The sequence below is a fragment of the Vigna radiata genome, chromosome 1, assembly GCF_000741045.1.
Source record: "Vigna radiata var. radiata cultivar VC1973A chromosome 1, Vradiata_ver6, whole genome shotgun sequence".
Lineage (NCBI taxonomy): Eukaryota > Viridiplantae > Streptophyta > Magnoliopsida > Fabales > Fabaceae > Vigna > Vigna radiata.
Window position 1 is genome coordinate 7,716,775 of NC_028351.1, and position 12,028 is coordinate 7,728,802.

Consider the following 12,028-nt stretch of genomic DNA (forward strand, 5'->3'; position numbering starts at 1 on the left):
TACTATTTAGTTGGAATTCCATCAGCTATTGTGTTAGCTTTTGTATTGCATATTGGTGGGAAGGTAAACAAAAGTTCATCCTTTTCTACCATAACCTTAATGTTTATAGGTGATGATCAATTTTACAATGCAATTACCTGATTATGGTTTTTCATGCTAATTTCTTCGTGTAGGGGCTCTGGTTGGGAATCATATGTGGTCTAATTGTTCAAGTTTGTTCTTTAATGATCATTACTATTCGTACTGATTGGGAGCAACAGGTGAAACTCTTCATTTCTTATTTCACATTTACTTTGGTCCTTTCAATACTGACATGCTTCTGTTTTTAACTCATACAGGCAAAGAAAGCAACAGATAGAGTCTACAATTCAGTAACACCAGAAAGCTTAGTCTCATGAAAGTGCAATATCTTTGGAATTGCACATTCTTAGTTAAATTCTAGTGAATGAAATTAAAGCAATATAAGTTTTGTTATTCTTCTTTGCAGGAAAACTTTAGGGACAATTTTATTATGTATGGTTGAAAGATAATAGATATCATATGATGCAGCTGGTTATTAGAAATAAGTAATGTGGTTTTAATTTTGATTTTCTTTGTACTGGTATTGGGATGTTTTGATGCTAATTAGAGAAATCATTTTCTAAGGTTTTTATTTACCACTTATAGATTTTTTTTTATCATTTTTCAATATTTCATAAAAATAATTTGCCATTGGTCAAACCAAGAGAATTATTTTTTCTATTGCTTATTGATTCTCAATAAAGTTTTTTCTTCTACTCAAAGTCAACACATTGTTTCCCTTAAGAAAGTTTTAGTAACTATGATTTCTCCTCATTCTCTAGATGTTCTGTTTAAGCAACATCTCTTCTCTATCATTGGCTCATGATGTTCCTCAAATCTATTTATTTGTTTTTACTTTCAGTTTTATAAATGTAGCAGGCAATTCTATTGAGATAAGAATTTTTCTCAATAAGTCTAAATCAATTAAAGGAGATTTACATATAGTTAATTGTATGTTAAAAAAGTTATTATGATTAATATTAATGGAGATAAACAAAAAGATAATTGAGTAATTAAATTCTTTTAGTTAATAATTGACTTTTAATAAAATCCGCTTTATCATATAGAGAGCCAATAAGATAGTATTTTTTGCATGAGAGATGTCATTCAAAGTTTATACCCAACCTAAATGACTTCTGCTCCAATTCTGTTAAAGAATATTGTGTAACTATAAGAGATTTTATAGTCATTCAACATTTTGAATGCGATTTCTTAATTTTGCTAAGGATAGAGTTTTTATAAGAATTAAAAATGAAGTATAGACACTTGATTTAAAATTACACAAAGACATCAACATTTAAGTATTTTTCACTTCATATTTTATACACAAATTCAAATTTTGTACAAGGATAATGAACAAGCAACTTAAGATATAAACAATTGATATTTCACATTCCAAATAAACTCTAAATTTAAGAAGTATTTTCATGTGGGGACGGGAATATATCACATACTTAATTTGAAACAAAAAATTGTTTAAATACATCTCACAAACTATTGAAAAATAGGTTGATAAATTTTAGTGATGTATCGACCAAATTTTGGTTGAGTCATTGTCAACCTTTGACCCAAGTTTACTCATTTCTATTTTCGCTTGGTTTGTCTATCTCCAGTTACGATTTAGGTCGATCCATCTCGATTATCGATCTAGGTTAGCTTGTCTCAGCATTTGGCTCGAACATACTTGTCTCTACCTATGGTTCAAATCGGTCTGTTTTGACCATCGACTTAGACCAATCTGTCTCAATCTTTGGCTTGGTCTCGTCCTTCGACCTAGGTCGTCTTGTCTCAATTTCCAATCTAGGTTTGTTCATCTCAACCTTCGACCCGAGTCAATCGGTCTTGACCTTCAACCTTCACTAGCCTATCCCAACCTTTGACTCGATTCAACCTTTCTCAACCTACCGTTTAGTTCACTCCATGTCAACCTTTGGCCCGGGTCAGCCTGCATATGAGAGAGTTTGTCTCAACCTTCTGCCTAGACTGGTCAGACTTGATATATGGCCTAAATTAAAAGTATTGTTTCCAAGAGTTACTTAAAGTCTTTCTTGTGGGGTTAAACCCACCTTAACCATGATTCTAACCCACTTAAAAAGGGCTTTAGGGCTAAGGTTTTTTTTTTCCTCTCAATTCCTAAAAGAGGGTTTATTCAGTGATGGGTTAGGACTAACCCATGAGCTATCGATCAAGTTGACAACTCTAGTTGTCTTTGCACATATGATATTTATTCGACTATAATGGTTAGATATATTATATTTATCTTTTATTTTTAGTTAGTTTGTTATTATTCTTATTTGTATGTTGGGTTTAGTTCATATTTTTTCTATTATAAATAGAATACCCTATATTACGTAAGGGAGATTAATCCCATACGCAATTTTCACTACATTCAACAATAACTATAAAATTAAATAGGCTTAATAACCCTGATGGTCCTTATTTTCGTCAAGTGCGTTCAAAATGGTCCTACTTTTTTTTTCTATTCAATGTTATCCTAAAGAATGCAATTTATGTTCAATTTAGTCTTTTTTGCAGACAACATTTAAATCGTTAACGGCCAACTCTCCAGTTATAGTAAGGTCAAACTCACCTTAAACTTGAATATGGATTTTGGGAACTGGAGTTTTTTCTTTTTGGCCCCACGTGAGGAAGTCTCCTAAAAGAAGATTTTTTCAAAAATAAATTAGGACTCACCCATGAACCATAGATCAATTTGATGTCTCATGACACTGTTATTAAATGATGTTTTAATTCATTATGCTGCAAAATTATGTTGTTCAGTTCAACAATTATACAAGTCTCATGCTACTTTGAAGTACCTTACTCAAGTTTCAATATCACATCAACAATCCTATTAAAAACAACCTATACCAATTTGGTTTTGTATACTGTAACATGAACAAAACAATGCAAAAAGCATTTATTAATTTCACCGAAGGGTGTATGTGAAAAAAATATATCAACTCCTAAGTTCTCTTAAAACACAATATAATGAATATACATGTCACCCAAGAACAACATCATTAATAATCACATTTTGGTTCTTGTCCTTTTTTTATAATTATGACATTCTCTAAATTTTTTTCTCATCCAAAGTCAATAAATATTTCTGAATTTCACTAAACTCTTTATCATCTCAGGATGAATTTATCAAGTGCCTTTAAACTAGCTTATATAGTTATGTTTAAACAAGTTCATAAAATACGTGTTAGAATTACTAAATTGACACTACATCTCATTCATTTAGAACTTTTGTCAGTTTATTATTATTAGTATTTGTATCACTGTTATTTTGCATCGATTACTTCAATAAAAAATAAATGAAAAAAAAATCGAAACTGTTCTACCGTATTACATTGTGGCAAGGATCTTTCAAACAAAATCTCAGGTTTAATCTTATGAAAAAAATTATTGAACTAACTGTGTCTAGATATCATAAACGGAATGTCAGTACGATGAACGAGCTCTATGCATGCACAAACAAAGTTTTCCAAGAAAACTAGTGAGATAAAACCAAGGAAAAGTTAATCTTAGAAAGCAGGGAGAATGAGAGCGCAAAAAGGAATGTTCCACCTTTCATCTAAACACCAAAGAGACTTAATAAAGTAGCCAAAACATAGCAGATTCAGTAATCTAAAATTGACACAAAAAACAAGATTTCTGTTATTGTGGAATTGTCTGACTGAAAATAGAACCTGAGAAATCCAATTTCCTCAAAGAGTTTTGCTAGGTAAGGCTCCAGTTGGTGTGCTGCAGTACAGTATGCAAGTGATATCTGCTATGCTTGTTGGTCATCTTGGAGAATTGCCTCTTTCTGGTGCTTCTCTTGCCACTTCCTTGCATCTGTCACTGGTTTCAGTTTGCTGGTAAGGTACACTATCTTTATCTCTCTCTATATATATATCCAAGGAGTATGACTCATAATGAAAGGAATATATTTTAATGTTTAATCGTTTCATTGTTGTTGTTAGTACTAATGCAAGGGGACACAATTTATTCTTGATGATCACTTGTTATAACTTATGAACAGATGGGTATGGTAAGTGCATTAGATACCTTGTGTGGCCAATCATTTGGGGCAGGGCATCACCATATGATAGACATACACATGCAAAGAGCTACCTTTGTTCTCTCATTTGTAAGTGTCTTTCTACCAATCATGTTTGTATTCACCAAACACATTCTAGTTGCCATGCACCAGCAAGTTGCCGTAGCTGAGGAGGCAGGGGTAAATGCCCTTTACTTGATTCCAAGCCTCTTTGCTCATGCCATCTTTCAATGCCTACTCAAGTTTCTACAAACTCAAAAAATTGTCTTCCCCATGGTGCTGAGCTCTGCAGTAATAAAATCAGGACTTGGAAGTAAGGGAGCTGCCGTAGCAGATTCAGTATCATAATGGATCAATGTGCTGCTGATAGAGCTTTATGTGAAGTTTTCTTCGTCATGTGCAAAATCTAGAACTGCCTTCTCAAAGAAGGCCTTGCAAAATATCCCAGAATTCCTTACAATTAATAAGTTTTGCAGTTAGAGTTGCTCTCTTCTAGGTCCTTTCTGAGGTATTACTCATGATCCTGCTTAGAAAAATATGGGGCAATCTTTCTAGTAGTGAAACACAAGTTTTAGATTATGTAGCAGTCACAGTGCCTATTCTTGCTATCTGCAGCTTCCTTGATGGGATTCAAAGTGTTCTTTCAGGTATCGATGTCAACTTCATACGTAATTCCTTTGTATGTATTTCCTCCATCTTATTTTCTGTCATTATTGGACTATTTTGTCTTACATTAGTTGATCAAGTATTAACTATTTTCCCCCCAATAATATTATCATGAAGAAACAAATTCACAAGTAGATCTATAGTTGTAGCAAAGTAGTGTAGTTGATGAGAAGATTTTAGTCACACAAAATGAGACTGAGTCAAAATTTTCATTTCCATGCAATACAAGGTTTCTTAATTGGCTAGGAGGCACATAAACTCACTGTTTCAGAACATCAATTTTGGTTACGTATTAAATAATCAGTCACTTTAATGGTGGAAAACAAGGCATTGCAAAAGGTCCTGGTTGGCAATGCAATTGTGAATCTTGGATCATTTTATTTTGTGGGAGTTCCTTCTGCAGTGGTGTTAGGTTTTGTTATCATATGAAAGAGAAGGTTTATATATTATACATAATTTATCAGTGGTCTTGATAGTTATTTTGTGACTTGCCATACTCTTCAGATAAATTTTCCTAATGCATGCATAACTTGAAATAGGGTCTTTGGTTGGGGATTGTTTCTGCATTCATGATGCAAGTGAAAATTTTTGCTGTCATTACCATCAAAACTAGCTGGGAGAAAGAAGTAGGGCACCTATTCCATATCATTTTTCTGTACAAATGACAGTGTCAACATTTTACTATTCACTATTTGCATTTTGTTTTTTCCTTGTTCAGGCAACTAAAGCAGCAAGGAGAGTCAAAAGTAGCAGAGTCCCTCCTAGAGAAGGTGTAGAAGGAGCAAAAGATACTTTAGAGAATGAGACTTAGTTTGAGTTTAGTAATGATGAAAAACATTTACACTTAAAGCAAAAACACAATTTGAATTTTCTTTTAAAAGCATAAGTAACCACTCATTAGATATTAATGTTAATGAACATTTTTAGTCATCATGTTCTGCATCACTACTATTCGATAGTTTTGGCTTATAAACTACAAAAAAGACTGTCTAAAGTCAATGCATTCAGAACATGACATGTTTATTCTAATAGTCCAGGTCACATTTTCTAACTATTACATACATAAACTAATATTTGGTTCCTTCAGAGTTATTATATTTATATGTAGCTGGTGAATATATATATTTATATATTCAAAACTATTAGTTCAAATTTCTCAGATGTATTTCCAAATATTAATCTAAAAGAGCCCTATGTATTGAAATATAAATCATTTTTTATAAATTTATTTCAATCATATATTTCATTATTATCTAAATGTAATATTTTATCATTAAAACAATGTTGTTAGGTAAATGTTTCCCAATAAAACTACTTGCATTAAAAAATAGTTTCACTTTGTCTATCTTTTATCCTTTCAAGTTGACCACGATCATACAATAATGGAAGGCCTATTTCCTCATTAAGAGCTCCTCCACCATTTTTGTATAAGTTTTGAAGATCTTTGTTGGTGTCTGAGAGAGTTCATCAAGAGGGAAAGAATGGCCACATGGAAGGAGACTGTAGAAGAAGCAAAGAAGCAACTGTGGCTGGCAGGTCCAATGGTGTTTGTGTGCGTGTTTCAGTACAGTTTGCAGATGATCTCTCTCATGTTTGTTGGTCATTTGGATGAGTTTCTTCTAGCAGGTGCTTCTTTGGCTGCTTCATTTGTAAATGTAACTGGTTTCAGTATCTTGGTATGTTCACATCATTTTCAGTTGCTAACATTTTTCAGTATGGTTTTAATTTTTAATTTCAACATACATACTTTATACCTCTTAGAGCAAATGGGAAATGTCGTTGACTCTTCTCGATGACTGTGGCTACAGATCTGTGTAGCCTTTTGTGCAGACCAGGAACACAGATTAAGAAAGAATAACATGGTTATGTACTCCAATGACCATAAATTATGTGCTAGTTTTATGTTTATAGTTCTAGCTGTTTATTTGTGATACAGTGGAATTTTTAAATGTATAATACAATTAACAATGCTCTATTAATTGAGCTGAGTAAATGATGGTTACAACTTTATATATATATATTGAAGGGAAATTTCTTGGAATGTGCAATTTGTTCTCAAAGTTGCCTTGTTGACTAGAACATATGAGTCACACCAGGAAATATATATTAAGGAGATTTTTCTTTTATTAGTCAAATTGAATAATTTAATAATCCTCCTACGAGCTTTGTGTGCTCATTCCTTAGGCAGCTGCTGCTTCTGTAACCCCATCTAATTTCTTCTGTCATATTTTCTACTTTTGGTCTCATCCTGATTCAACATTAACAAATAATCTCTTACTTATAGATATTTTTACATCTTAACAACCATTTTTTCAGGATGTATTATTAAATTTCTTATAGTTACATTTCTTTTCTCACTTAAACTCCATTTCATGTATAAGATAATTTTTCTTTTTTTAACCAATGATAGTGTTAAAAGCAAAATGCAAAGGAAAGTAGTATAAAAAAAATCATGTTATTTTGCTAGCATTCGGCAATAGACGAATAAAGCATCCCATTTTCTGCAATTCATCTTTGTTTGACAGTTTTCTACCATACCAAAATGGTACCTTCTTTTTAAGTTTTAACCTCATGTCGTGTTTTGTTTTATTTTATAGCTACCATAAAATAGAAATATGTTGTGTTCTATCGTATTTTCAAATGTATTTTATATATTTATATATATTTGCTCCAAAGAGTTGTTTTTGGATCTGCATTACTCCATGCAAAAACTCAATATCTGTTGCTTATGTTGAGTGGTTATTTAGATAGGCATGTCAAGTGCACTGGACACATTTTGTGGTCAATCATATGGCGCAAAGCAGTATCATATGGTTGGCATACACATGCAGAGAGCCATAGTGGTTACCATGCTTGCTACTATACCAATGTCCATCATTTGGGCATATTTGAGGCCTATTCTGGTTGTTCTGCATCAAGATAAAAGAATAGCAGCACATGCTCAACTATATGCCAGATACTTGATTCCAAGCCTTTCAGCCAATGCTCTTCTTCGGTGCTTTGTTAAATTCCTACAAACACAGAACATTGTCCTTCCTATGGTGCTAGCTTCTGGTTTCACTACCTTAACACATGTCCTTCTCTCTTGGCTTTTCATTCTTAAACTTAGACTTGGCATCAAGGGAGCTGCCATTGCATTTTGCCTTTCAAATTGGCTGAACACAATGCTACTAGCACTTTACATCAGGCTCTCCTCTTCCTGCAAAACCACTTGGACTGGCTTCTCAAGGAAATCCTTGCATAATATTCCTCAGTTTCTCAGGCTTGCCTTTCCCTCAACACTCATGGTCTGGTATGATTTGATATCCCTCTTTCAACAAAAATTGACTTCCATAAATGTATAGCAACTTGCAATCAAACTAGTTAATAATGTTCTTCTCCATCATCAAATATATAATGCCTTGAAAAATATCACTTCTATTCCTTGTGACTCATAATATATGAGTAACCAATGTTCATAAGAAGTTCTAATTGCTCCTCTGTGGTACTACCTTGTGACAGCCTAGAGACCTGGACTTTTGAACTGATGGTACTCCTATCTGGTGCTCTTACTAATCCAACATTGCAAACTTCAGTACTTTATATGTGGTTAGTTCTTGAGTTAAGAGTTTAGGGATGTGCTATTGTATTGAGAGTTTGAATGCACCATTTTTCATGCGTTTCTGTCAATGATTGATTGTACTTTTCTTAATTATCCCCAGTTTTCAAACATCTGGGCTCTTTTGGATGATACCCTTTGGAATTGGTGCAGCTGCAAGGTTAGTCTTTCATGCTTAATAAAAAAAATATAGCGAAGATGATTCATGGTCAAAAAATGTGCCTGCTATTCCAACGGCATAGCTAACTCTATCACTAAAGTGTATCTCTCAGTTGTTTTATAATATATGTTTGGTTTAACCAGACTCATTACATTTTATTTGCATTCAACAGTACAAGGATCTCTAATGAACTAGGTGCTGGCTGTCCAAAATCTGCATTTTTAGCTGTTAAAGTCACCTTATCAATGTCCTTCATCTGTGGTGCCTTAGAATTAACTCTCCTTATGCTGACAAGGAACTTTTGGGGCCGAATTTTTACCAATATACCTGAACTAGTCAGTTATGTGGAGTCCATGACACCAATTCTTGCAAGCCTTGTCTTTGTAGATTCAATTCAAACAGCATTCTCAGGTATTCAATAAAAGCACTATGGATTTTAAGAGACCTGATTTCCCTTACAAAATAAATAGATAAAAGACAACTTAGATGCAATTCTGAAGTTTCTTTTAGCACTATTCTCCATTTACAAGTGAAGTTGGAATTATGTAATCATCATTGTTAAGTGAATTACTGACTGAAAATTCAATTCTGATAAGAAAACAACACTAAAAGCATAAGAGGAACTAAGTCTAAATTGTCTCAACAGATAAAACGTAATATGTCTAGTATCATTTAATCAGCTGCCTTATCAATACAACTTCTCTCCAATCATAGTTATTATACATGGAATCTTCTTTTAGTGCCTCAGCTGTTATCTAAAGGATAAGTGTCAAAGATAAGCAGCAAACAAATATTCTATCAAAGTTTGCATCAAAATTATCTTTTGTGCATGATTTCTGAAGACTGTTTTACCGAGAATTATGAGGTGGAAAATGAATTCCACTTTATCAATGGCCTAAAAAAAGAGGCATTAGCATCAGCATGCCATTGACCTGAAGACTTTATGTTAAATCCCTGCATGAACTTGGCCATGGCTAATTCTTTGGGCTGTGAAATTAAAAGGTATAGCCAGAGGATGTGGCTGGCAGAAGCTTGGTGCATTTGTCAATCTTGGATCCTATTATCTTGTTGGAGTTCCCTTTTCAATCCTTTTAGCTTTTGTCCTCCACATGAAGGGAGTGGTAAGTAAGATTTCACCCTCATCTTTTACCATGTTTCTTAGTATTAAACTTGTTCAATTGGACCTAATGCTTTTAAATTGATATTGGTTTAAAACCCAAAAGGGACTCTTGTTAGGGATTGTACTTGCACTCAGCATACAAGTGCTGTGTTTTCTTGCAGTCACCTTACACACCAATTGGGAGAAAGAGGTAAAGTTCTCCTGTCTTCTACCCCAGTTTTGCCTTCAAATTTGAATCTCAGTAATAATGTACGTTATAAGAATTTAATGTTTATGCACTAACAGTGTAACAGTCATGCAATTATGTACATATTGATATGATTTTAAGAGCAAATAATAGTATAAAAAAGTCAATAACTTCAGCATGAATAGTTTGTAATTAAATGATAATGTAAAATTATTTTATAAAGTCAAGGAATGACTTTTTTTGTTCCTGACAGTGTAATATCTTGATTTTTCAGGCAAATAAGGCTGCTATAAGAGTAAAAGGCAAAGGGGACCAAGCTGATATACATTAGCTTTTAAGTCACTAAAATGGAACTCAAATGGTTGATGAGAAATTTTTCCAAAATAATGAGAGACAGGGTTTACATGTTCAATAACATTAATTAATCACTAAAAACAATGTCCACATTAAACAAAATTTTCAAACTTTTCATTTTCCTGTTATTTAATTTCATTGACTCTGCTAAACATTACTGAAATCTGAAGAGGGTAATTTATAGTCATTATTTGAGATATGATAAAAGTGTCAATATATACATTGAAAGATAGGATAGAGTATCTAAATCTAAAACATGGTTTCAAAACAATCCTATAAGAATGTGAAATGAATAGTTTAACAATATATACAAACTTTTATTAAACTTTTAGCAGACGAAATTATCATTTCATCCAAACATGAATGAGTGAAATTTCCATTGACAAAGCTTTTTATAAATAATTTAAATATGTTGCAAACAAACAAACAAAGAAACATAATATTGATGTGATGTAGAGACAGAAATATAAAAGCATATAGGAGAAGAACATGCAAAGTTAAAAGCCAGCAGAATCAGTTGTATAGCAATATATATTATTGATATTAATTAATATACCATAAACAAGGACGTTTATTGGTAATATTACAGATATATGTAGTTCTGTCATTGGCATGCACCATGCATATACACATGCATCAACGTAACAGGATCACGTCCTTTACTCTAAACAATGATGATGGATGTGGATGTCCATGCATGCATATGTATGGGTCAGTTGCATGGGAAGGGTAGCGTGGGGTTGAGTCCACAAATTCCGAGTGTAGTGTTAAAGATAGTTTGTGGTGTTGAATGCATGTTGTCTGCAACACGGTCTAATGCACTGCAAATGGTAGCATTAATCGGTATAATTTTTAGGATATCACATAGCTCACTGCAGATAAGGTTTTCGTTTATGAGTAAGAAAGGGTTGTCTTGAACACGTCCTGGAATGATGTCTGAGCTAACCATGGAAGACGAAAGAAGAACAAGAAGAAGAAGAAAGGCAGTGGATTTTGAGGTCTCGCCCATTTTCATGGCAGATTCATACACAAACACATACACCTTCATGCTGTGAACTTCATTTGCAACACAATTTATAGATCAACACTTCTTCTACCTTTTTACTTCAGAAATGCTGCTTTAATTCAAAAATTAAATGAAAAGGAAAGAAAAGTCAAAAAGAAAGGGCTGGCTAGTCTACAAGCAAAAGTACAGAGAAAGTTCATAAGTCAAATATGTCATCATTCTTTTTATTTATACAATTTTTTTTAACAATATTTTGATAACAAGACCATCCTCATTTTATTGATCTATTTAAATTTATCTTTAAAAAATTATTTGAAATAGATAATCATAGGTTACTATATATACATTGTTAAAAAATTATTAAAAAAATATTGTTAAAAAAACTTTTTATTTTACAAAAACATTTATGGTTGAAAAAATTGCATATCGAACACGGTGGTTTTAAAGAGCGCTTACTTAATAGTGTAGGTTTTTCTTTCATTCAAACTTTTCAAATTTGAAAGTTATAAAATGATGATATTTTGGAAAACATGAGATACTTTTACATTTATTTGATATAGAATACAAAAATAAAAATAATAAAGATAAACGTCAAATAAATTTAAAAAATTTAAATGTGTCAAACAGTCATTTTTCTTTTAAAAAATAATGGTATTTTGGAAGAATTTCCTTTTATGAATATATATATATATATATATATATATATATATATATATATTAGTCCTCATATTTGTAGAGTTTTTATGGAAAATGAGTTTGGTTAGTTTTTCCTTAAAAAAAGAGAAGCAAATTCCAATATATAGTGTGGGTTGGTATATATTAGAACCAA

The 12,028-nt window shown here is 32.4% G+C and overlaps 2 protein-coding genes and 1 pseudogene across 2 annotated transcripts in view; all 3 read left to right on the forward strand.

Annotated features, from left to right (window-relative positions):
* The window catches only part of LOC106767474 (protein DETOXIFICATION 16-like), a 16,140-nt gene extending 15,596 nt beyond the window's left edge, over positions 1-544 (forward strand). The window contains exons 7-9 of the mRNA XM_014652383.1: positions 1-63; positions 174-260; positions 339-544. Coding sequence (XP_014507869.1) covers positions 1-63; positions 174-260; positions 339-398 — 210 coding nt within the window. The 3' untranslated portion in view covers positions 399-544. The remainder of the gene's footprint in view (positions 64-173; positions 261-338) is intronic.
* Positions 545-2,215: 1,671 nt separating this feature from the next.
* On the forward strand, positions 2,216-5,585 carry LOC106756645 (annotated as a pseudogene).
* A 634-nt stretch (positions 5,586-6,219) lies between these two features.
* On the forward strand, positions 6,220-10,237 carry LOC106756655 (protein DETOXIFICATION 16-like). The gene is made up of 8 exons (XM_014639160.2): positions 6,220-6,450; positions 7,522-8,066; positions 8,276-8,362; positions 8,476-8,532; positions 8,705-8,943; positions 9,535-9,653; positions 9,756-9,842; positions 10,114-10,237. Exons 1-8 carry the CDS (start codon positions 6,256-6,258, stop codon positions 10,168-10,170), a joined length of 1,386 nt encoding a protein of 461 aa, XP_014494646.1. The 5' UTR covers positions 6,220-6,255; the 3' UTR covers positions 10,171-10,237.
* The last annotated feature ends 1,791 nt before the right edge of the window (positions 10,238-12,028 follow it).